Source organism: Numenius arquata, chromosome 22 (assembly GCF_964106895.1).
Source record: "Numenius arquata chromosome 22, bNumArq3.hap1.1, whole genome shotgun sequence".
NCBI lineage: Eukaryota > Metazoa > Chordata > Aves > Charadriiformes > Scolopacidae > Numenius > Numenius arquata.
In genome coordinates, this window is record NC_133597.1 from 5,192,885 (window position 1) to 5,218,350 (window position 25,466).

The window sequence follows — 25,466 nt, forward strand, 5'->3', positions numbered from 1 at the left end:
CAGGACTGGGAATTTCACGTGCCCCGGGAGAGGGATGCCGGTAAAAGAGCCCCGTTTTGGGGCAGCGCAGCCGAGAAGAGCTCTCTGCAAGCCGGGGACTGGGGAGGAGCCGGGTGTCTTTGAAAAAGCTCATCTGGGGTTTCCAGAGGGAGATCTGGAGAACTTCCACCAGCGCTGGGGGGCGAAGCCCTGCGAGCAAGGATTAGCTCTTTGATTAAACAAGCCCAGCTCCTCCAAGGACTCCTCTCCCCTTTGGCTCTGCTGGGGTTTTTTTTGTTGCTTTCCTGGGGGCAGCATTAACCCCTTCGGTTGCCAACAAGGCTGAGAGGCTTAGAGACATCGAAGTGCACCTCGGGAAAAGAAAAACAAGCTATTCCCTGTGATCTTTGCCTTAAGATTTCCAGTTTTCTCTGCCTGGTGAGGACCGTGTTGTCCCTTTTGACGAGGACACGGTGGTTGGTTGTGGCCACCACGGGAGAAGCTGCTGTCCTGGGGTGAAGTGCACCTCCTTGGTTCAGCTGTGTAGGGTTCCCTTACCCAGGCAGGGAGCTGTGAACGTCTGTGTCTTGTTTTAAAGGAGTTAGAAATACTCTTTGGAGCTCTTTTGGAAGAGGCAGTGTCCTGAAGGATGCTTGTGAGCTGAAGGTGACACTTTTTGGCCAAGTGTGTAGGGCCCTGGTGTCACTGGAGTCTCCCCATCCCTCGTCTCAGCTCGTCTCAAGGGAGCTGGACTTGCTCGGTGAGCATCTTGCCGTGCCCTGAGCTGTGTGGAGAAGGGGGGGAAAATAATCCGGGAGCAGCAGTGAGGCCGAAGAATAAAACCCAGGGTGGATGTCCGTGGGTCCCGGAGGCTGCAGGCTGCTCCTCGGTGCGGTGCCATTGAGCTGTTCCGCAGCCCCCGGGCTCTGGTCCCTCACTAATTACTTCCAGGCCTGTACTCTTGACATTTGCAAGCTCCTGATTAGAGCAACGAGGGAGAAATCTCCGAGGGAGATGGAGGCCAAACTGCACTGCTAATAAAAGCCGAGATTGACAATGGGCTGGGAGGCGAGAGACAGGGGAGGGCGGAGGGGACTCGTCCTTGCAGTCTCAGTTTCTTTCTGAGCCTCTGGGATGATGAGAGAAGGTCAGGGCTTGTTAACGTCACCGTGAGGAGCAGGATCCGCCGCTGCCATATGCCTGGTGCCCCCAGGGCCTGTGCCAGCCTCCCCGTCCCTCTCAGCCCGGCGATATTTTTAGCCGTGGACCTGAACCGAAGCCACCTGCACGAGTACCCGGTACAGCCCCAGGATCTGCGAACTCTCTGGGTTCGAAAGGCTTTGCGTCTCTGCGTCCAGATTTTTATAGCCTCCTGGATTTCGAGTTCCTTTTTCCCTTTTCCGGCCCTTTTCTCCCCCCAGCTCGCTCCCCCCGTTTGATGCCGGGGCTGATCACTCGGGGCGTAGCGTCCAACCGCAGCAGTGGGGCTGGGGGATATTTGTGATGGGGTAGACCAGAAGGACCGGGGGCAGGAGAGGCTGCTCTGGCTGCCTGCATCTGCCGTCAGATGCCCAAAGCGGCTTCTGGGGCCAGCGTGGTTGAGAGGTAGTGCCTGAAGTCTCCTGCGTAGCTGTTCCAGGTTATCCCTCCCGAGTTAGGGAGGTTTCTCTTACGTAAATATGTAGAGTGTTCCCTTTCTAGCCCTTTCTCTCTCTCTCTCTCTCCTCCCTGCTGCCCCATATGTGCTTACCTGTCTGTATTTAGCTCGCTCTCTATCCATTTGTGCCCTGCTTTTACATCTGTTCGTGTAGCCATGTCTCTCCAGCCTCCTCAGAAGCTCTTTCTGAGGCAGATGGGCTTTTTTTTTGGTTGTGTTTTTTTTTTTTTTTTTCCTCTCCCCCTTTAAATCTCCCTTTTCCTGAGTTGCACCGGCTCTGCCAGGCTCTCTGCTACACGCACTCTCCATCTCCAGCTTCCCATCCCGAGGGCTAAACACCATTTTACCCAGTGGAGCTTCTGGTCCCTGCAGCATCCTCCCGCCCCCCCAGCTTGTCCTGTGCCTGGGTGGGGGGGGCTCTCACTGGTGGGGGGGAGTCACAGTGGGTCTGTGCTGACTCTTTTCTGCCTCTCCCTCCCTGCCAGCGGCCACGGTTCCTCTGTGCCAGGGCAGGAGCAGATTGGGAAGGAGATGGAGTGTCCTTCCTCCCCATCCTTCCCCCCCACCCCTGAAGGATGCTTGGCTTTGAGGCAGCCAAACCTGCATTTTCGGGGTTAAGGCAACTTTTCGGCAGCTGAAGAGCTTTCTGGTGGCAAAACTCAGCCTGGCTTTTCTCTCGGTGCTTCCCTCGGCTCCCAGACTGTCCTATTTATCCAAGCTGCAGTGAGCATCCCTCTGGTGCCTGCAGCCATAGCTGGTGCCGGGAGCCAGCACGCCTCTCTGCAGTGCTAGCCCGTGGCTAGCGGTGTATTTAGGGTCTCTGTGTCATATACTGGGACCTGCTGTGCTGATAACATACGCTATCAGGGCTCGGGATCACTGAAAAACCCTCCTGAAACCTCTTTATCAGGTTTTAGCAGCTGCCTTTGGCTTTCTGGATGAGGTTGGGGTCCCAAAAAATAGCTCAAACTCTTTCACTGGTCATTTTGCTTCTCCTCTAGCCCCTGGGAGGAGGCAGGTTCCCCATGATGTATTCAGTAGAGGCGGCAGATGCCCCTCGGAGGAAGGCACCCGACGGAGGTCCAGCCTGTCTTGGCTTGGACGTGAGGAACTGTAGAGCCCACTGCTGGGGGGGGGGTTGGAGCCCGAGGCCGGTTTTCTTTTGGAGGCACAGAGACAGATGTGTCCGGATGGTCACCGAGGTCTCGGTGGCTCTTTGGGGGAGGTGAACGGTGGTCTCCAGGTGTCCCCAACAAGGAAATTTGGTGCTGCCCTGGGTGGAAAGCCCTCGGGCTTCCTACTGCAACGATCTCAGTGGCAGGGAGTGGGGACAGCAGGGATGAGGTGAGGAGACCCTCTGGAGCTCCCTTCCATCCTACACGATCCTGAGGGGCGATTGCAGGGTGGCAGGACAGTGTTTTCTCCCCGTCCTGCCTGTGGGTGGGCTCCCAGCTCCTAGGAAAAGGGGAGAAACCGGTCCCAGCCCTGCAGGCAGCGGGGTGGGAGATGCAGCAACAGGTGGATGCAGAGAAGGATGCAGAGAAGGCGTTCGGGTGGGCAGGGGAGCCACCATCCAGCTTTTTTGGGGGCTGTACGGCGAGTGTGAGAAAAGAACCCCGGCTTGAAATGGTTAAAGGAAGGATGGGGGGTGGTGGAAATATGTGTGTCTGGGTTTCCTGAGCGTGGCGCGGCGGGGGTTAAAGGCTGGCGTGTGGAGTGTTCGTCTCCCCGCCTGTCTCTGTGTGTGTGTGTGTCTGTGGGGGGGTGTTGCTGGGGTTGGGGTGTGTGTGTGTGTGTATCGGGGAGGCAAAGTGCCGGTCAGTGATGGAGCCGCTGCCATGACAACCCCGGGAAGTCAGCCTGCGCGCCGCCCAGGGATGCTGCCGGCCAGCCGAGCCGGCGGGGCTGGGATGATGATGCTGCTACCGCCGCCTCCCCCGATCCCCCGACACCCCTCCGCCACCATTTTTGGCTGAACCGGACCCCCCCGCCACCCCTCAGCCCCAGCATCCTCCGCAGACCTGCTTTGCCGAGCCTCTCGCCCCACCGGTGGGGGGGACGTCGCCTGCAGCTCCGCGGGGAAGTTTCGATCTTGCGACATTTTGGGGAGCTTTGGGGGTTTTGGTTATTTTTTTTTTTTTTTTCATTTTCTTTTTCCGTTTTCCCTCTATGATTTAAACGAAAGACCAACAGCCGGCAAGCAGCCCAACTCTGAGCCCTCCCCCCCCCCCCCCCCCCAGCCTATTTTTTATGGCCGCCCTCCCTTTCCTGCCAGAGACACTTACGTTTCCTCCTTGGGTTATAAACTTTTGATGCCAGATCTCCGCAGCGCGTGCCCAACTGAATCTTAAAGTAGCGTCTCGAGCAGACACACATCTGTGACCTTCATCTCTTGCTCTGCACCTCCTCTCCTCCTCTTCCTCCTCCTCCCCAGCCCTCCGGTCCTCCTCCCTCACCCAAGGATACTGGGGACTCCCTCCGGATGCCGCTCGGCAGGCTCAGCGCTCGCAGGCTGCCTTGCCGGGGGCTCTCCTGATCTCCGTGGAGCTCCGCATCGTTTTGCTCCCCACCATCCCCACACACACGCACCCCCCTCCCTCCTTTTCCCCCCTGACCCCCTCCCCCCCCACCCTCCCATCCTTTTCGTTCCTGGTGGCCTTGTCGGGTGTGTTTTTTGCCTGCTGGAAAAGTCCCTGCTGGCCAGGATGGGGGTCGGTGGGTGCTTAGCCCTGCCCTGGAGGTGCCTAGTCGTCCTCTGTCTCAGGCTGCTCTTCCTTGTGCCCGCAGGAGTGCCCGTGCGCAGCGGAGATGCCACCTTCCCCAAAGCTATGGACAACGTGACTGTGCGGCAAGGGGAGAGTGCCACGCTCAGGTAGGAACAGCTGGATTTCTGCTTCGGAGTGTGTGTGTGGGGGAAGATTGGGGGGGGGTCCTGGCTGCATCTCTCGGGGGGATGCTGTGCGCCGAGCGGGGCTGCCGGAGGGTCCCGGGACCGGCCGGAGACTTTGCGTGCATCTCGGGGGCTCGTCCCCATCGCGGCGGGGCTGGAGCGGTTGAAAGAGGGGCCCCGATGTGTTTGTGCTGCAGCGTGGGGCTGGCAACCTCCCGGGGGTGCTGGCGGGGGGCTGCGGGTGCCAGACGGGGAGGTGACAAAGGGGCTTAGGTGGCAGACAGTGAGTTAGCGCTGCCTGACGCTCCCAAAGTTGTGTCTCCGTGCGTTGTGGCTGTGTGGGAGGGGAGGGGGGGTCCGCACTGCCTGCGCCGATGCCAGCCAGCATCGCCAGCGGGTTTCCAGGGCTGCGATGCCTCCGAGGTGTCAGCGCTTCGCCTCCATCGCTTTATAGTCTCGGCACGAATCTGTTAATATCAAATCAATCTTTTACTCCAGGGGTGCATCTTATGAATTCTGATGGATGCTTTTACCTTCCGCGGTTTGCCGCGGGAGAAAATGCGGGCGAGCTTGTATGCAGATGGGCCGCTTCGGTGCCGCACCGTACAGCAGAGCGGTCCTTTTCCATCCCCCGAACGAGTTACAGGTGTACGTGGTGCATCACCCGTTGTAGGAGAGGGGCTCTCGACAGGCATCGTGGCCGGATGAGCAGATACCAGCCCAGCCCTTTTTTTTTTTTCCCTTTTTCTTCTCGGAGGGAGTCAGCTCGCGTCTCTTTTGGCTTTTGGTGTGTGTTTCAGGAGGACCCGAGCTGGTTAATCCAGCTGGGAGTTGAGGAAGAAGCTTAGGGGGGGTGGTGGGACGTGAGTCTGGAGGAGTTAGTCGGCTGCTTTCTCCCGCAGTAGCGAGCGGTGGGGGTGCCCACCTCGCTCAAACTGGGAGGACCAGGGCTGCAGCAGATGCTCTTCCCGGAGCCAGGCGTGAGGGTTGGCATCAGCGAGCCCGGCGTGTCATCTCCTCTTAGGGATGAGGAGCTTTGGTGTGGGCAGAGGATGCTCCGCTCACCCATGCGGCGGAGACACCCGGGAGGGGGGGCGGGGGGGGAAGGTCAGGCGAGTTTTCCGTGGTCTCTGGAGAGAGGAAATGTTGGGTGCGTAACGTGGGGGTGGGAAACTGGCTCCGGCTGGAGGTGGGTGCTGCTGAGAGGGGCGTTGGTCTGTCTTCCCGACTTCGGGATGTTGCCTGTGCCCGGAGCATCCCTATTCCTCGGTCCCAGCCAGGGACACGCTTGTCATCACCCCGTGTAACTGGGGGGGGGGCCCGTGGCACAGCAGGGGAGCAGAGGGCAAGTTTCCTTGTGCTCTTCCTAATTGAACAGCAGCGATGATTAACCTGAGCTGGGGAGAGCAAGGCACTTTAAAGAGGAGTAGACAACCCCCCAGGGAGATGCCTTTGGCCTTGGTGCTCTTTTCCTCGCTCTCTGAATTCGCCCCCCCTGGTGAAGCGTGGGCTTTGGGGGTCTCACGGACAGTGCCCATGGGGGGCAGAGCAGGATGGGTGCCTGGGGGGGGGAGGCTGAGCCCCTTCCCCGGGGAGCCCCACGGCTCCGTCTCCAGCCAAGCCTGCTGCCAGCAGAGGGCTGACTTGGATCTCCTTTTATTATTATTATTATTATTTTTATTTTAAGCTTCTGGCCTCTTTTCTGTGCTGTTTGGGAGGGGGGATGTTTGTGAAGCAGCCAGCCCCGGAACGGTGGGGTCTTTTAGCTTTACTGTAAGACACTCTGCATCCCCCTGTTGGGATTCCAAGTGTTGGCTCTTAGAGGAACCCCCTGCCCCAAAAGCACTTGTTCTCCACCCGTTTTTACCCCCTCAGCATCTGCTCCTGCCCAGGCTCTTTGGTGCATCTTTTCCATCCTCTCACCCCCTCCTTTTGTCTTTTCAAGTTTAGCTTTTCCCTGCTGCTATCGGGTTTCTGGCCTCCAGCTCCCGTTTGCCCTCGGTTCTCCCCATCTCCTTCTGGAATTGCTGCTTCCCAACTGTCCCCCTCTTCTCCCCCACCCCTGATTCCCTGTCCCCTCTGGGTAGCAAGAAGCTTTCCGTGGTCCCTTGAGGGCTAGAGGTGGGCAAGACATTGCACGTAGCAACCCAAAGGGGTACCATCAGCCGTGGGTTGCACACAGAAGTCCAAAGGTGGAGAATTTTGGGGATTTATTTGCAGGTTGCAGTACCCCACGGGCAACCAGGGAGGGAAAACTGCCCTGGGCAGTCTTTGCATGTGGGTGATGCTGGTGGTAGATGTCTAATGTGGAGCACCCGATGGGTTTTTCTCCTGGCAAATAGTCCGTGCACCCATCGTAGGAGCAGATGTGGTGTCCTCTGCTGCCCTCCCTGCAAAATGGCACTTTTGGGGGGCTCAAACTGAGGTCTTGAAAACCCAAGACCTGTAATTCCAGCTCATGGTACTTGCAGGATTAATCACAATCCTTCTAGGTCTGGAGGGGAGAGTCCTCTCCCATCCTTCTGCTGCTCGGTCATGAGTTGGGCTGAGCCTGAGAAGTCTCCCTGGCTTTGGCAGGGTTGATGGGCAGCTCTTTCCTTTCCAGGATCAGCTCTTGCATTGCAGAAAGGAGGAGATGAGAGAGCAGAACCGCCCGCAGGCGGCGGAGGAAACCTGGGGGCTTTTCAGGCTGGCTGTGGTTTTCCTGTATTGGATTTTGGGCGCTTCCATTTCCAGCTCTCCACCCTTTTTTCCGAGGGAGGCTCCGCGTAATCCTTGCAGAAACTGAGGCTCCATCTACAGGCAACTTCTAGGTCATCTTAGATCAGCCGCAAACGATTCCCTTGTTTTAAGCAGAAGTTGTTGATAATTCGCTACTTTTTATTGTTAAGAACAAACTATTCCCGTAATAGTCGTGCAACTTTCCTCTCCGGGGAACTCCACGGCAGTTTGCAAATTCTCCGTGGATTATTAAAAAAGAAAATCAAGCTGCCTCTTACCTGGCTGTGAAATACAGAGCCCCCAGCTGTGAATTGGGGCAGGTATTGAGATGGCAGCAGTAACCCGTGTGACACACCGGTTTGGGACACGGAACGGAGCAAGGAGCACGCTGGTAACGGACGTGGAGGTTGGAGAAGGTCGCTTTTTAATTTCCCAGCTGGGATTTGGTGCGGAAACGCAGATTAAGCCTCTGCTTTTGGGGAAAGCGCCGCCGAGTCTCAGCTTTCTACGCACGATGCTTCTTGGATCCAACCCCCCCGGGTCGCTACGGGGGGGCATCGCTGGTGGGTCCCAGCACCGTTAGCGGTCCCAGTGGGCTAGAAACCATGGGTTGGGTTTTATCCCAACTCCATCGCGGTGGTGGAAGCATCTTCCCCGTCCCAGAGGGCTGCCAGGGTGCCCTGAGCCGCAGGTTAACGCCGCTGCCACGGCGAATATTCAAGGGGTGTTAAAACGGGGTGTGTGTGTGTGTGTGTAGTAAATGGGGCTCTATAATAAACGGGATATTACTGCTTGTGCCGCCAGCCAACCGACCTTTTATAACAGGCATCAGTACAGTTCATAAAGACGTAAAACAACAGCTGCTCAAAATTTCAAGGCTTTATAGTTTTATCTGTATTTAAGAAATATTGGCCCTTTTTTTTTTTTCTTTTATTATTATTTTTTTTTTTTTTTTATAAGGCAAGGAGAGTGTGTTTCGGCGGTTGGAGGGAGCAGCCAGGAGACGGGGCGTGCCGGGTTTTCTTCTTGGCTGTCGCCACAGCGGAACTCAAGGCCTGGCCTCAGTTTCCCCATCTGTAAGACAGACCCAACAGCGGTTGTTTGTCAGCAGTGATTAACAAATGAGTGTTTATAGGCGGTGCTAAGATTGTACGAAAAACATTAGGCACCTATAACCAGGTTTTTCTCTAAACTAAATAATACAGAGATGCTTTTTCCCCTGTATTTAAAGGCAGCTTTTCAAATCCCCCTCTGCCTTTCTATTCGCTTCTGGCGAGCCCTTGGCCTCCCTCATTTCTTGCCCATAAAGGGGACCAAAAAACCGTGAGACCTTGGCTCATTCGCATCCAAGGCTCTGCGACCGGCTATATTTTGTCCGTTAGCGAGTAGGAGAACAATTCCAATTAAAACCAAAAAGCCCGAATAAAACATCATGAGATGCCGTTCTTCCATTTAGTTTTGCAATTATAGTTTTAATTATTTCTGACAGTGCTGTTTGTTTTTTTTTTTTTTTGTGGGGTTTTGGTGTTTTTTTTTTTTTTTGGTATAATAATCTACCGCAGTCCATTTCCCAGCGCGCGATGAGGCCTCGATAAAATAGAACCAGCGGGAGCAGGCGGCAGGACGGCAGATTTTGGGGCGGAGGTGTGGGAAGTTGGGAAATCAGATTTTTTGGGGGGACGGACACGGACGGACGGACTTTTTTCTCGGTCAAACCGCCAGCCCTCACTTTACCTGCCTGTTAATGGGGGTTGTGACACCCCCCTGCCGCTGCTGCCGTGCCACCGCGGTAGCCGGCAGAGAAAAGAAACGTTAATGCAGCCGCGTTCTCTGCTGTTAAATCCTTGCTGAGAAGTGGGAAGAGAGCGAGTTGCTGCTTTTTTTTTTTGTGTGTGTGTGCAAATGCTAAAAGCATGGGGATTAGCGAAGAGCAGATTAGCGAGGACTTGCTCCATCGCTGCCCCCTTCCTCCCTCCTTCCCTCCCTCCCTCCCTCTTTTCCTTCCCTCTCCTACCCAAAAAGTTTTCTGGAGCAGCTAAATATATACCTGCCGTTTCCAAGGTAGAGCTCGCTGTAATTGGCGACTCGGTGAAATTACAGCCACGGATTCTGGCATTTGGATCCTCCTGGCTGGCATAATAATTTCTCCCTGGGTAGCTGGTATTTAACTTGTCTTATCTGCTCCTGATAGTTATAATTACAGTGCCCACTAATTTCCCCTGTAATATTGCAGCCCGTCAGAAGGGTGGTTGGAGAAAGGTCCCGGGGGGGGGGTGGGTTTCAGGAGGGCTCCCTTCACCCCAACCCGTTGCGTGAAGGCAAAAGTAGCTGGTGACCTCCCTGGTTGCGTCCCCTTCACAACTTGGTGGGGCTGGAGCAGCCTCGCAGCCCCCCACCGTGCCGTTGTCCTTATTGGGAGGAGATGGTAGAACGGTTTGGGTTGGAAGGAACCTCAAAGATCATCCAGTTCCAACCCTTTGCCATGGAGCAGGGACACCTCCTACCAGACCAGGGTGCTCAAAGCCCCGTCCAGCCTGGTCTTGAGGTGCTGGAGGGAGTTTGAAGTCCTGGTGTCCTTGCTTGAAAGATAAATCTCAGTCTCTGACTCGGGTCGGGGTAGGGCTTGCTGGTTTGTGTAAGGCAGGACAGGCGGACAGGACTCGAGCAGCAGAGAGCTAGAACCTGCCAACACGGAGATCGTAACCAGAGCATTGGGGTTTTTTTTTTTGCTTCAGAAAAGCCTGTTTTTGAGACCACATTGAGCTGGTCCAGCTCTGGAGCGGGAGGAGGAGCTGCTCACCATCCCCTTTCCGAGGCCCAGGCTTCCAGCCCTGGGAAGGTCTTTTCCCCTAGCAAAAAAAACCCACCCCAACGCTAAGTTTTTTTTTTTTTGAGCTCTATTAGCCAGAAATAGTTACAAGGGGTGATATTCAGCTCCGGGGGATGAGACTGAACCGTTAGTAATCCTTTCGCTATAGGGTACACGAGATCTTTGTGCAAGGATAATAAACTCGGTGGGACCTGGGGTGGTAATAGCTGTCCTTCCTTGGGATCACCCGCGCTGCTCCGGGAGCTCTCGGGTCTTTGTTTCTGGGAAAGGATTAGGTGTTAACACCGCAGAAGGAAAAGGGGGGGCGCAGCCGGCTATCCCCGGGTTTCCGAGGAGTTTCTCTGTTCCCTTGAGTGCCCTCACAGTTTGCCTCCTCCTCGCCCTAAACCACGGCTGCTTTTTTTACAACAGCTGGACATATTGTTTTAAGAGATAATCTTCAGATACCGCAGCCGAGCAGACAGTTCATAAGGAATATCTGATTCGGTGACTATCACTTCTTCTTCCGTCCTTGAGAGCAGGCTTTGAGGGTTAGGATGTTCTGCTTTTGCTGGTGTTTTAGTTGGTGGTTTTTTTTTGTTTTTTTTTTTTTTTGTTTTTTTTTTTTTTGTTTTTTTAATGAGAAAAATAATTCCCCCGCAGCCCCTGCCAAGAATTCTTAGCCTGTAATGGGTTGTTTACTGCAGGTTTGATTTGATGCCTCGGTCTTGTCTTCCCTGACAGACAGAACCCTTTAAGGTTGGATCTTTAGTGCAAAATACTCGCACGGTGCACTTCTGTTTCCCCATGAATATTTCCCCAGATTTGCTTAAAATGAGTCGTTTCCATGACTATGCTCGCTTGACGGACTTGTTCCTCGGGATACAAATGGGTCTCCGAGTCGGCGTCTCCGCTGAGGGGGGATAATGAGAACAACAACGGTTGTGGCGTAGGATGAGAGGAGTCCCTGGGAAATTGTGCTGACTCCGCTAAGGGGCTTGGCGCAGGTGGGGTTCGGAGCTGGGAAACCCAAGGAGCTGCGGCACAGAGTGTTTTTGGCTTTTTCTTCCCGTGGTGGGAGAAAGGGAAGAAGGGGAATGGGAGGCCGGGAAGGGAGAAAGTGGAAAAAGAGCGAGGAAAAGTTGGGAGAGGGAACAAGAAAGCGGGAGGTGCGAGAAGGGAATGGGTAAAGGCAAAAAACAGAGCGGTGGAAAGGGTGAAGTGAAGGAAAATCCGATTAACTCCCCTGGCATGAAGTTCAGGGCTGTGGGATGAGTTCCTAAATCAGAGCCCTGCAGTCACCACGGCTGCCTGGACCACGGGGATGCTGAGATGCTGGGGGGGGCTCTGGCCTGACCCAGCTTTCTGGTACCCAAAACCTGGGCAAAGTGTGGCCCCCCACCTCCTATTTGTTTATTTTTTTTTTTTCTGTATGTGTGTGTATATATATATATATATATATAAAATCTAACAAATTTCTAACCCATATAAATCCAATTACCCATGTTTTGCCTGCAGGGAGCGAGGGAGATTAATGTTTGGTATTTTGGCAGGAATGTAAAAAGAAATAGGTGGTAATAACAATGAAGGCTCATAAAAAGGAACCGATAGCCGTGTCTGGGCCCGGGAACCCTGCCATAATTCTTGGGGGCATTTGCCGACTGGCCACCCCGCTCCCGTGGAGGTGCAGGGAAGAGCCAGGAGTTTTTCCTGGGCACCTGAGCATCCGTCCTGTGAGCGGAGATGACATTAATGTGATAATAATGGAAGTTGATAAGAAGAAATGGTTTCTGCTCCCCAGGCACCTTCTCGTAACACATCCCGCTCTGTGTCGTGGCTTCTGAGAGCCACGGGAGCGTGTTGCTCTTGTCCCCATTTTGCAGAGAGCCAACAAAGTCCCAAGAAAGGAGGGTGAGTGTATGGTATTTTTGGAAGGAGAGATGGGAGCTGAGCTCTTCACCCTCTGATGAGTCTGTGGTTGCGTTGGTCCTTGTAGATCTGGCTTGGAGTGATATGACCCAGAGTTTTTTGGGCAGTTATGGCTGTGGGTAGGAGTTGGGAGTACCAGAGTTGTGCTCTGGCAGAGAACAGCATCTCTCACGTTTTTTTCCTCCGCTCTGAGCCCTTTTCTGCAGTGTCTCTTCATGCTGAGTCTTTCCTTTCCCCAGCACGAACCTGGGCACACTTTTCCCTGCAGCTTTCGGTCAGGGGACAGTAGTCTTGTGTGAGGATAATGGAGGTGAATGAACTGAGAGCAGCCCTGGGGAGAAGGACCTGGGGGTGCTGGTGGGTGAGAAGCTCAACACGACCCAACTACGTGCGCTGGCAGCCCAGAAAGCCCCCTGCACCCTGGGCTGAATCCCCAGCAGCATGGCCAGCAGGGCGAGGGGGGGGGATTCTGCCCCTCTGCTCTGCTCTGGGGAGACACCCCCCCCCGAGTGCTGCCTCCAGCTCTGGGGCCACCAACAGCAGAAGGACATGGACCTGTTGGAGTGGGGCCAGAGGAGGCCACGGAGATGCTGGGAGGGCTGGAGCCCCTCTGCTGTGAGGACAGGCTGAGAGAGTTGGGGGGGTTCAGCCTGGAGAAGAGAAGGCTCCGGGGAGACCTTGGAGCCCCTTCCAGTCCCTCAAGGGGCTCCAGGAAAGCTGGGGAGGGACTCTGGATCAGGGAGGGGAGCCGTAGGAGGAGGGGGAAGGGTTTGACACTGAAAGAGGGGAGATTGAGATGAGATGTGGGGAAGAAGTTCTTTGCTGTGAGGGTGGTGAGACCCTGGAGTAGAAGCTGTGGCTGCTGCATCCCTGGAGGGGTTCAAGGCCCGGTTGGAGGGGTCTTTGAGCAACCTGGTGTGGTGGGAGGTGTCCCTGCCCAGGGCAGGGGGTTGGAACGAGATAGTCTTCAAGGTCCCTTCCAACCCGAACCATTCTATGATTCACATTGCGTCGGTGTTTGGCTTTGTCCCCTTCTGCTCCTCAGTGGCCGCCCGAGGTTTGCCCGCATGGGGAAGGCAGCTGAGAGGGTGTCGTGCGTCCAGGCACCTCTCCTCCCTCAGCCTTGATACTTCGGACCCCAACCGCTCATCGTCCTCCATCGATACCTCCCCTCTGCCACCGGGGTGAGGTCCCCTCTTGGGAAGGGCGCTGCTCTCCGTGTCCCCTGGTTCAGGGCAGGCAGTGCCATCCTGCGCCGCTGCCTCCGCCGTCGCCCCCGGTCACGTATTAATCACGGTTCAGATATTGCATCCCTGCGGCGCTTTCTGCCTTCTCTGCCGGCTCTGCATCAGGCTCCTTGCTCTCCGTTTATTACCGCCGCCAGTTTTATAACCCACTTTATCAGATGACTTCTTTTTTTTTTTTTTTTTTTTTTCCCTTTCCCCTTTCTTAAAGAGCATCGCCCATGAGCAACTCATCATTTCAGAAGGAGGGAGAGCGCCGTTAGCCGAGGAGAAAGCCTCCATGCTTATACCTTAAATGAAGAGGCTGCTTTACCGTGTTGTTGCATTTAATTCAATCAAGGCAGTTAAAGCCGAGATTTAAAGGCCTTTGTGCGCTCGCAGGAGTTGCTCTGATGCCGTAGCAGGTAGAGGGAAAGATTGAGCCCATTTCCAAGGAGACTCGGAGTAACTGTTGGAAGCAGCCGGGCCTGGGGCTGACTGCGGCAGCGGCTACGGTGGGAAGCTCTTAGCATTCACGTCGCATCCCATCTCTCTCTCCGTCGCCCTCCCTGCTCTTGCTCCTTCTCCCCATATATTCCTTTAAGTGGAATTGATTAGTTTGGCTTTTTTTTTTTTTTTTTTTTAACCGGGGGGAGGGCTGTTTTTTAATTAATATTCTTAACTGTATGATAATTACACCGGCTGGTCCCATCGCTGTCTGAGTCACCCTCTCCTCCCTTGTTCTTGCGAGAAGGCTGTTTGGACTTAATTAAAGTTAGGGATCCAGGGCTAGCGGGAACAGCGGGAGTCTTGCAGGGCTTTTGATGAAATGATTGCTGCGGGGGAAGCGGCTGGTTCCTTCCCGGAGCCGTGGATCACAATGCTGAGACACATTAGGGCCGTCTGGCTTGACACAGGCCATCGAATCTCATCCCGCGTTTCCCATCCGACTCTTCTCGGATGCCATAGCCCCTGTTTTGGGGCAAGAGGAGCCTGGTTTTGGAGGTTTGTCCCTGCTTAGAGACATCCCCTCCTGGAGGGAGCATCTTTGAGCTCCCCGTGCCCATCAGGTCGTGGTGGGGGTTGTTGGAGGGATAACGGAGAAGCTGCGTGGACTCCGGAGGGTCTTTTTCATCTCTTTTCCTTGCTCGTGCTGGCAGCCAGCGCTGCCACCGGAGCTCAAATGCAGCCCAAGCAAGAGCTTAACAAGCTCCGAGAGCTGTCCAGAAAGTTATCCTGACACCAAGTGACAGACTCTCAATTGATATCCTCCGGAGACTTTAAACTCACTTCTGCGAGGTTTCCAAAGCTGGTTTTGTCTCATACCTGAAGAATCCTTTATCTGCTGCGACGCCTCCCCTGCCTTGTCTCATTGCTCTTGACGTTTCTCTTTGTTGCCTGCTGCAGCGCGGGTAAACTCCGCTGCAAAACTATTTCAGAAGGGTTTTTCTCGCTCTCTGGTCTGCTCTGCTCTCTTGCTGGGGTTCCCTTTATAAATTGCTTGGGCTGATGCCGTTCCTGCTTGGATCTGTGGCTGGGAACCGGCTGGAGCAATGTCAGGCCGGCTGCTGCTCATCCCGAGAGGGCAGGGGATGCTCCAGACCCGTGGGAAAGGGGAAATAGGTTGTCTGGGGTGGAAAAGGGAGGAGAAAACGGTCCTAGGAGATGGTTCGCCTTCCATCCTGAGAAAGCTCTGGAGCAAACGATCAAGGGAAATTTTTGTGAGCAGGTAGGGAAGGACAAGAAGCTGTGCCGCAGTCAGCGGAGATTTGTCAAGGAGGAATTGTGTCAGACTAATCTAATACTGTCTGTACGACGGTGTAACAAGGCTCGGGGATGGAGGGGGAAGCAGGAGATGCCTCAGACGGTGACCCAGGCTGCTGCCCTGCGAGCTGATGGGACACCCAAGGTGGGAACCGCTGTCTGGAGAAGGCTGTAAGGAAACAGCCTCCCTGCTTTTGAGACCCAGCCCAATATGCATTTTTTGCCCAACTCATAGGAAAAACTACTTTTACAGTAGCTTCAGGCTGTGGTTGGTCCATAATGTCCTGCTGGAATTCCATGGAGGGCTTGGGGACCATCTTTATGTCCTAAATCTCCTTGTGCAGGGTTCCCGGTGTGGGGGTGCGTCTGTTTGTGTCGTCGTGCTGCTGGGCTGGCATTTTGGGATGCCATCAAGGACTCTGAATCCTTCCGAATTAGCGATGTACAGGTACTGATGTCTCATTGTATACTCCATCCGATGGTACCCCGTGCGGGAAGGTCCGGAGCGGACCATATTCGCTCGTCTATGAGGTTGGGTTGGTTGTCCTTCCAGGTGATGGGACTTGCCAGCCTGTTGCAGGATGGCTGCTGGCCTCATCCTGCTGCCTTCTGCCGTCTTTTTATATGATGGCCCCGTACAGCAGCACTCCTCCTCCCCTTCTTGCCGAGGATTTTGTGCTCCAGCCCCCCGGCAGAGCATCCGACCCCTTCCCCGCCCCTTCCCCGCTCACCCTGCAGACCCTTTATGCACAAGAGAAGGTTTTAAGATGCAGCCGGGGCCTGCCCAGACTCTCTGACTGAGGCTGCAGACTCTCAGAGGTGTACTTGGAGCGTTTTCCTTGATTTTCCTTTTATTGCCCAGTAAATCAGCGATGGGGCCAGCCCGTCTGCGGGAAGCGGCTCCCTTATGGAAAAGGTGCTGGTTCTCCAGCTTGAATCCCTTTGCCGTCCCTCTCCTAGCCCTCTGCCCCAAGCCAGGAGCCATCGAGGGTGGCTGAGATGGTGTGGTCCGTCCTGGCCGGGGGCTCCCCCTGGGAGAAGGAGCTTTGGCATCAGCTCACCCTGGCTCTCCGAAACCCCTGCGTTGTGCTGCAACTGCTGAGCTTGAAGCTGGTTTTCGAGAGTGATGCCGCACTTAGCGGGGGGCTGCCAAACCCACCGAGTCCAGCTGGTTATTGCCCTTCAGAAGCCATTTATCTTTCCCCTTTCACCTGCAGGGCTTTTGTGTCTCATCTTTCTTTTCCTCCCATGCGGGATGGAGCCCACCCCTTCCAACTCTCCCAAATTGCTGGTCAGACCCCATCCGAGGAGCACGGGGACATCCAGGGGAGGATGCAGGCACCGGGGGCGAGGGGGTGGCAGGGCTCGGTGGGCTTCTGCAATGCTCTTGGACATCTATCGATTCCGGTTGTTATTTAGAGAGAGATCACTCCCCCTCTGCTCTGCACTGGTGAGGCTACAACTGGAATACTGCATCCAGTTCTGGGCTCCCCAGTTCAAGAGAGACAGGGAACTACTGGAGAGAGTCCAGTGAAGCGCAACAGAGATGATGGAGGGATTGGAGCATCTCCCTGATGAGGAAAGGCTGAGGGAGCTGGGGCTCTTTAGCCTGGAGAAGAGAAGGCTGAGGGGAGACCTTATCTATGTTTACAAGTACCTAAAGGGTGGGTTGAAGGAGGGTGGAGCCGGACTCTTCTCAGTGGTTCCCAGTGACAGGACGAGGGGCAACGGGCACAAGCTGGAACATAGGAAGTTCCACTCAAATATGAGGAGAAACTTCTTTCCGGTGAGGGTGGCAGAGCCCTGGAACAGGCTGCCCAGGGAGGTGGTGGAGTCCCCTTCTCTGGAGATCTTCAAGCCCCTCCTGGATGCAGTCCTGAGTGATGTGCTCTGGGCAACCCTGCTTTAGCAGGGGAGTTGGACTAGGGGATCTCTAGAGGTCCCTTCCAACTCTGACAATTCCATGATTCCAACTTGAGCTTCTTAAGTGTTGGCTTTTCTGAGAAGCCGAGATCCAAAATGTCAGATGGGAAGTTTAGGAGCGCCTGGAGCTCTGCCACTGCCTTTCACTGTGGCCTTGGGCACCTCACTTATCTTGGGGGTCAATTGCCTCGATTAAAAAGCAGGAGCTCCCAGTTTCCTGATTTTTATTCCCGTTCACCGTAGTCGGAGGGCTCTGATCCTGGGGTGGGGGCTTGCAGGCTGCCCGGCACTTCCAAATCCCATCCAAAAGTTATCTTCAGGAACAACACACTTTTTCATCAAACACTAACTCAATAGTATAAAAGAATGCTGTGTGATGGTTATTAAAGTTTAACAACTGTGTATATCTATTACCTAGCTGCTAAATCTTTATATGCCTTAAATAATCAATTGATATTTAATTAGTATACAGTACTATTACTGCCTTCCTAAATCTATAATGATGAACCAAGTTACAAGTTATTGGACGTTAATTACTAACTGATGATTAGAAACAGCGAGGCATTTACCAGCCTCATCCCAGCTATAATACGGCGTGTCCGTGCGCGCTAAACCGCACTTACTGTCTCTTAATAATCAATGGGTGTTTTAACATGCAATATTTGTCTAATTAGCACTAAATTAAATCCTCATCGACAACACTTCAGGCTAAGAGATCGGCATCAAATATGATGGATTAGACACGGAAGGGCTGTTATTGTAAGCAGGAGATGTGCGTGTCATTTGCTTTGCTTGTCATGGCTGGCACGTGCCTCCCTGTGACTGTCAGCCCGGTCCTGGGGGGGGGACCGGTGATGGAGTGATGCCTCGATGTTGGATTGACGGGCCCGGAGACCCCGAGTCTCTCTTTATTCAAGCTGTAGGCACAAGCAGCTCTTCACTACATCCTTCCCATCCCTCCTCACCCAGCAATGTGCCTCCAACAAGGAGGATGGCCTTTTTTTTTTGAGGGGGGGGGGGGGGAACAGGGTGTTTTCTGCACCTGGTGCTTTCGGTGCAAGCAGAGATGTGCCCAGCCTCCGTGGGGAAACATTTCTCCTAGCAAAAATAGCATTTTCTGCTGCTTGTTAACTTTTTTTGGGGAGTCTCTCGTTTGGGCAAGGAGGATGGGCTTTTTTCTGGGGGGGAAACGGTGTTTTCTGCACCTGGTGCTTTCGGTGCAAGCGGAGATGTGCCCAGCCTCCGTGGGCAAACATTTCTCCTAGCAAAAATAGCATTTTCTGCTACAGGTTAACTTTTTTGGGGAGTCTCTCGTTTGGGCAAGGAGGATGGGAGAGATGTTTGTTTGCAGCCGTCGGTCTGACCTCGCCTCGGGGATGGGGGGAGGTGAGAGGAGCCCCGAAACCCGGCGGGGCGTGGGAAAGGCCCCTCGGGGGCAGCGCCTTGGTGCGCTTTGTCAGCAAGGGGGCTGGAAGCCGGCTGGCGAGAGCAGCGGGATGGATCGCACGGCCTCCGGCTCTTTGCGAGAGCCAGCCTGTCCTTCACACTCAGCGTGGATGTAATTAACTGTGCTGATAGGATGTTATGCCAACAGCAAAGCAGAAAACACCAGAAAATGAGTCGGGAGCGATGCTGTTCGGCACAGAACAACGCTGCAGGCTCCCCTGCCTCTGATGGAGGGCAGGGTTGATGCTCCGGAGAGGAGCAGAGAGGCTCCCTGCAGGCTCTGGCATGGCTTTGCTGTAGCCTGCAGAGGAGATGAATGGACCCTGGGAGGTGTTTCTCTCCCTGGGTGCACGATGGATGTAGAACTTCCAGCTCCTGGCTCCCTCCTTTCAATCCTTCGCAAGGAATCGCCGTCCTTGCTGTGTCGGGGGAGGTTTCTTGCCACCAATTTTCCTGCTCCTTTCAGGGTGGTGAAACCTCTCGAAGCCTGAGCAGCTCCTCAGTCCCTTACGGATCTTTCTCTGCCCCCCAGAAGCCCAGATCCCACAAAGTGCAGGGCCCTTCTGGGTGGGATGGATGTCTCCCGCACTTGACAGGAGCTGGGATGAAAAAAGAAGGTGGGGGGGGGGGGGGGAGAATAAAAAGGACTTCCAATTAGCAATTGAAATTGTTCTTAAAAGAATTTGCCTATTCTGCAAGGAATGTTTAGTAATTGATAGCAATTTCTAGCAATTAAATACAAATTAATTCGTGCTACTGAGTAGCAGTTTATTTATGGCTCTGTATTTATGGGCACTCCCTCTCCTTAAAAATATCGTCGTTGCTTTTGATAAGTAATTAGAGTTTACTGAATAATTTCCCAATGTAGGTATGAATTTTAAATAATTTTTAGTACCGAGCTAGTGTTTCATTGTATTGCTGAGTGAGGGATTATCGTTATTTATGCTGTAGCAGGGCCTGGAGGCTGGGACGGGCGCTGTGCAGGCGTACAGCAAAGAGACAGCCCCTTGCCCAAAGTGGCTTGCAGGGATTTTTACGGCTCGGGTCTCGGCAGCAGCCTCCCCAGCATCATTCCCGAGAAATAAAGGTCTTTTTGCAGTCGTTTGCAGCAGCGCAGCATGGGCTGCAACCTCTTTTCTCCTTCCTCTTGATTAGTGGGAAATAGTAATTCCCTACTAGTAATAGTAATTATTAACCACTGCAAAGAGGAGGGTCAAGCCCTAAAGCGTGCAATGATGAGCAAAAGTCATGTCTTTTGTTTAGTTTACTTATGGTTTTGGATTTGAGGTGCCTTTTATTTGCTTTGTGGGTTTTTTTGAAGGTGATCCCGGGTTGTGGTTGCAAACTTTTATTGGAGCTCCTACACGCTGTCTCTTTACAAGATGAGATCTTGGTATAATCACATTTCCAGGGCTTGCAGATGTTGGGGGGGGAGAGGGAAAAAGCTGCCACTGGTTTAATGCTGTGGGTGGGAGCTGGTGGAACCACACCAGACGTGGAGAGAGCTCTGACCAGAGAGTTGGTTTTAGTTTAACTGTGTCCCCCAAACGCCTTCCATGGGGCTGGTGGGTCTGTGACCCCCCATTGAAGCATCCAAGGGATGCCCAGGACCCCTGGCAGGGATGGTGTGGGAGGGAGATATTTCTCCTGATGTGTTATTTACAAAACCTGGTAGTCGTCTTTAAAATGCTGTAAGCCAAAAGCTGGCCAGGCTGGAGTGAAGGTGTTAATTCAAGCGTGTGGTGACAGCATCCATGAAGATCCTGGAGAGAGGGAGAAACCCAAGCCTGGAGAGCCAGGCGTTGCGTTCAGAAGTGAGCTTGGGAGCTGCCAGCAGGGCTTGGGCTTGTAATGCCAAGGAGAAGTATGTTTAAAACTGCCCTAAATGTGTTTTTGGGGTCCTGAGGTGGAATGTGCTGCTTCTGCTGAGGGTCAAACTAGAGCCTGGGAACCTCGGAGACGTAAATACTCTATGGCATTAATTAATTAATGGGAGAGCTTTGGGATATACCATGTATACTTAGGTTATAGCTGAAGTACCCGTGGGTTATTTGGGAGCTTTGAGGCTGTTCAGACCTTGGAGCATGGCAGAGGTGCCTGGCCCCGTCGCTGCTCCTGTCCCCTTTGTCACCTACGGGCAGCGGAATCGGCCCCCACCTCTCCTTCAAAGGCTGCGCTGATCCTGCCCGTGGCTGCACAGCCTGTTCTGGCTCGTTTCTGGCTTCATTACTGAGCTTGATTAAATGGTACTTGTACAGCCAAGGGTTGGGAAAACACACAAAGGGACTTTTCTAGTCATCTGAGGCACTTAGATACCGCGGAGACAGATGTTGAAGGGATGGAGAGAGAGAGAGAGAGACAGGGTTTGACATTGCGGTTGCAGTAATGAGATGTAGCCCATCAGGGCAGCGTCCTCCTGGGGTCCAGATGCCTCCGCGGAAGGGAAAGGGTTGAAACAGAGCCTTGGGACCTGGAAAAGGCTCACTCTGAAGAGGAAAAGAGCAAACTGGAGAGTTGCCCTGTCCTTGAGAGGAGCTGGGGGCGGGTTGCTCTGCCTTTTGCGGAGGGTGGGGTTGGGAGAAAAGGAAGGCGAGAAGGTTTTAACCCCCAAATCTCACTGTATCTTGCTTCGTAGAGTCTGTGTGTGCAGCCGGGGATATCGCTTGTACTGTTAGAGCACACAGAGCCGGATTTAGCCATCATCTCGCCAGCCGTGCGGCTGCTGCCACATCACGGGTGCATGGGGTGATGCTGAGAAAGGAGAGACTCCTCTTGTCACCTCTCCCTGTATCCTAATTAGGGGTTCTAATTGACAAGCGGCTGAATATGAGCCGGCAGCATGCCCAGGTGGCCAAGAAAGCCAACGGCATCCTGGCTTGTATTAGAAATAGTGTGACCAGCAGAAGTAGGGAGGTGATTGTGCCCCTGTACTCAGCACTGGTGAGGCCACACCTGGAGTATTGTGTCCAGTTTTGGGCACCTCAATCCAAGAGAGATATCGAGGTGCTGGAGCGAGTGCAGAGGAGGGCAACGAAGCTGGGGAAGGGCCTGGAGAATAAATCTTATGAAGAGCGGTTGAAGGAGCTGGGACTGTTTAGTTTGAGGAAGAGGAGGCTGAGGGGAGACCTCATCACTCTCTACAACTACTTGAAAGGACACTGTAGAGAGGTTGGTGCTGGTCTCTTCTCACGGGTAACTAATGACAGAAGGAGAGGGAATGGCTTCAAGCTCCAACAGGGTAGGTTTAGACTGAACATTAGGAAAGAATTTTTCACAGAAAGAGTGGTCGGGCATTGGAACAGGCTGCCCAGGGAGGGGGTTGAGTCACCATCCCTGGATGTGTTTAAGAGCCGTTTAGATGTGGTGTTGGGGGATATGGTGTAGGGGAGAACTTTGTAGAGTAGGGTAGATGGTTGAACTCAATGATCCCAAGGATCTCTTCCAACCTAGACGATTCTATGATTCTCAGGCGGGGTGCTGTCTCCTCAACTATGGGGTCAGATTTGTCTTTGGGGGCCGGGAGGGGCTGCAGCAGAAGGTGGCAGCTCATTGTAGGTGAGTTTGGCCAGCCCTGAACCTGCCAGGTCTGGGACAGACCGCGGGGTCCACCCCGAGTGACAACGTGAGGCTGTTGTCTTGGCAAAGAGAGTCGCAGGAGTGACTTCTAAGGGCGAGGAGCAGCTTCAAACCACCCGACTTTGTGGGCTTGAACTCTCCTGGTCTGGCAGCCTTCCCTTAGATTTCACAGCCCAATTATTTTCGTGCCGTCCTTCCCGCGCCGGAGGAGCTTTCCTCCCTGCCCATCTGCAAACCTCATCGCGCGCTTCACTTCAACGTTTTCGCTTTTACCCCTTCCCTGCTGCTGCTGCTGCCAGGCTCCGGGGCACGGCGATACCTTTCATCTCCTCTCCTTTCTTGTGGTGATTCAGAGCTGGTGGCTTTTGGTCTCTGCTCTCCAGGTCTCCGGTTTGTTACACGCCGTGGCGAGGCGGTTTGTGGCACGCTGGTACCCGCAGGAGAGATGCTGCTGACGCCTTTGGCTTAATGGGCTGCCTGACTGCGAGGGATGAGACCCGGTGACCCAGTGGGTCCCCTCTGGGAGCTGAGTAACAGCCCCCCCCCTCCGCCCCCGGCTCTCGCCCTGTGATCTGGCACTGGGCTGGACGTGTGTTGGAGATCTTAGGAGATGGTTGAAGACTTTTAACTGCGGTCTCTGATGGCCCCGGCTCTCCCTTCCGGCAACTCCGAGACGCTCGCTTGTGTGATTAACTTCACATCCCAAAAGTCACTGCCTCTGTAAAGCTTCAGGACTCCGCCAGTGCTTCTGACTGCTTGAGTGCCCCGCAAGCCTCCGGACAAGGGTCAGCGAGGCTGCTGCTGTCAGAGGAGCTCAAAGGCTCCGGGTTTGAAAGCCAAGAGTAGTTTCTCCGCTCTTTGATGGCAGACTGCAATGCCTGCAGACGGCGAGGGGCGTAAACAGGGAGTTTGGGCTCCGGGAAGCTTTGCAGTCACTAAATTTGTGTGTTCAAGCCGCCTCCGGGCAGAACTCGGCAGGGGATGCTGAGAGATGCCCAAATAACCGTGGGACGAGCAGGAGGTTCTCGGAGGGTGATGGTGGTGGCTGTGTCTGACCTCGAGGCTGTGTCCCCGGGGACGTGGCGAGGAGGGGAAAGGAGCCTGAGCCCTCTGAATCCCTTCTGGAATGATCACGGTTAAAATCCAGCGGCAGGATTGCTCACCGGTGATTCATCAGCTCTCTGCTGCTAGTGCTAGGGCGGTTCTCCTTCCCCGTCTGCAGAAGTAACACCAGGGGACAGGGGAGGGGGGGGGACCTGTCATGTCATCCTCCCCCTGGGGAGTTTTTCTGGTGGCTCTGAAGTGCCACCACCAGCCAGAGCTGGGGCGTTGAGAGGAGGAAATTTGCAGGGCAGAGGTGGGGGCCCTGCTGAGATTCTCCAGTGTCTCGGTGACCCGGCGTGGTCCAGGGATGCTCCAGCGCTGGGCAGCGGTGGGTGGACGCTCAGATTCGGGGCACAGAGATTCCTCCCAGCGGCTGCGATGGTTTTTGTCCCGTCCTGGCTCCCTCCTTTTTACTTTTGAGAACAGATGGACTTTTTCCGCTGCTCCCCTAGAAGTAGCACCCCAACCTGACAAAACCCTGCAAGTGAATTTCCCAGGTCGAAGCCTCCCCGCCTTTATCTCCGTTTTCCTGACAGCAGCCCGTCCCTCTGCCCCATAAAAATTCCACGCACGGAGCCGGTTAAAAACATCAATTAGCTCTAAAACAATTATTATTTTTTTTTGAAATGCCATTTTATATATGCAATAACACAACACAATAATCCCGGGTTATTTAACAGAGCATTTACCATGAAAACAGTCATTACTCTTTAAACGCTGCTGACTGTACAAGCCTCTTAACGTTAAACGGCAAGCCAGGCAGAAGTCTTGCCGTCAGAAATGCCACGTTCCCCGGAATACATTAGAGAGACTGTCACCGGGATGCTCGCTGCTCGGCTGAGTGGCCTTTCCCACCCCTGGGAAACTCTCATCCGTGGGGCAGCGGGGGGGTATCGCCTAAAATTTGCCTTTTTGGTTTAAATTTTGCCGTGTTGGAGAGGATCCCGTGGGTTCAACCCAACACCGCTGCAGCCCCCACCCTTTACCAGCCATTTCCCTTTACCCTCACCCCTCTCTTCTCTACCCAGTCTCGGGGGGACAGCAGCCGTATTCATTATCCAGCCTAAACCCAGCAGATTTTGCTATTTTAATATTGTCGATAGGGCCCATCGTACTGCACAGATCAAGACGTTTGTGCTGCTGAGTCAATAATGGAGTTAGTAGTAAATTCCCCCGCCTTTTGTGGTTCTAGGGAATTGTGCTGGATGTATATTATTTACTTACTTATTAGACCTCTTCTAGATACCTGGCATGAACCCGGGGGAACAGACGGAAATACCATTCTCAGGCTACCAAAAAGCCTTTGGTTTAAGCAAAATAGTTGTGTTTAAAGATTAATTTAAGATGCTTTAAAATTTGAGCAGGCCATGCATTTTTAATACTGATTGATATTATTATAAAAGATTCAGCTGCAACTCTTCTCACCAGGACCTCTCTTGGCGCGCAGACGGCACGTTTGTCTGCGAGGGACCGGGCTCAGTTATTTTTAATCTTGGAGATTCGTTCTCGGGAAATTTATGGGAAGCGTCGCCTCGTGTCTGGCACACCAGAGCATCCCCGGGGCGGGCGGGGGGGATGTGAGTCGGTGAAGCTGGATGGAAGGGTTGGTGGGGGTTGAAGCCCCCTGTCTCTGCTGGAGGGAGGAAAAGGGGATGGTGCAGCTTCTTCTCAGGACTGGGAGCAAAACTTCTTCCACTGGAAGAAGCCCCAACGCAGCAAACGCTGAGGATCTGAACAGACAGAAGGTAAAACCTCCCCAACAGCAAGTACATTTGGCTTGTGCTTCTTGCAGACCTCCCCTATTTATTTTATTTTTTTTTTTCTCTTAAATTAACGTTTTTTTAACGTGGAAGTGGGAAAGAGACAGTGGCACAGCACCCAGGGCTGGGTGCCTCCTTTGCGGAGGCCTCTTTCGAGAGCGTTTTCTTGGCAAGTTGGAGAGACACAGCAGCCACCCCAGCCCTGGAGGAGCAGAGTTTGCTGCTGAGGAATAATTCTCCAAATTGCATTTATTTCACAGGCGTGAAAGGTCACAAAGTGAAGGGAAACAAGAACTGTATTCAATTAGACAATTCGATCAAAATAAATCTGTCAAGATGGCATTCCTGCTGAGGAATCAATTGACTTGGAAAATGAAGGCAGCTGCTGCTGTTGTTGTTATTATTGTTGTTATTATTATTATTTTAAATTAGCTCCAGTACCTGACATGAGTACCTGAGTTGGAGTGCCTGAGCGGTTCACATCATCTATCACTCTTATTAGATATTAATACATCCTCCTCCGCCTTGCATTTAGTGCCCTGTTAATAGTCAAGTGGCCCCAGAGTGCTTCCTGGGAGGTTGATATGAATGATTAGTAATGAGAAGGGATGGCGAGGCCTTTTTTTTTTTTTTTCTTTTTTTTTTTTTCCCAGGCAGAAGGTTAAGGGGAGGGGAAAAAAAAAAA

The 25,466-nt window shown here is 53.6% G+C and overlaps 1 protein-coding gene across 2 annotated transcripts in view; it reads left to right on the plus strand.

The window, feature by feature from the left end:
- The window catches only part of LOC141474583 (opioid-binding protein/cell adhesion molecule homolog), a 312,645-nt gene that overhangs the window by 199,002 nt on the left and 88,177 nt on the right, over positions 1-25,466 (plus strand). Inside the window, exon 2 of one of the 2 annotated variants that reach the window (XM_074162541.1) lies at positions 4,424-4,508. In XM_074162541.1, the coding sequence (XP_074018642.1) occupies positions 4,424-4,508 (85 nt within the window). Of the gene's footprint in view, positions 1-4,341; positions 4,509-25,466 lie in introns of those variants that run through there. The other variant, XM_074162540.1, reaches the window with a different exon arrangement.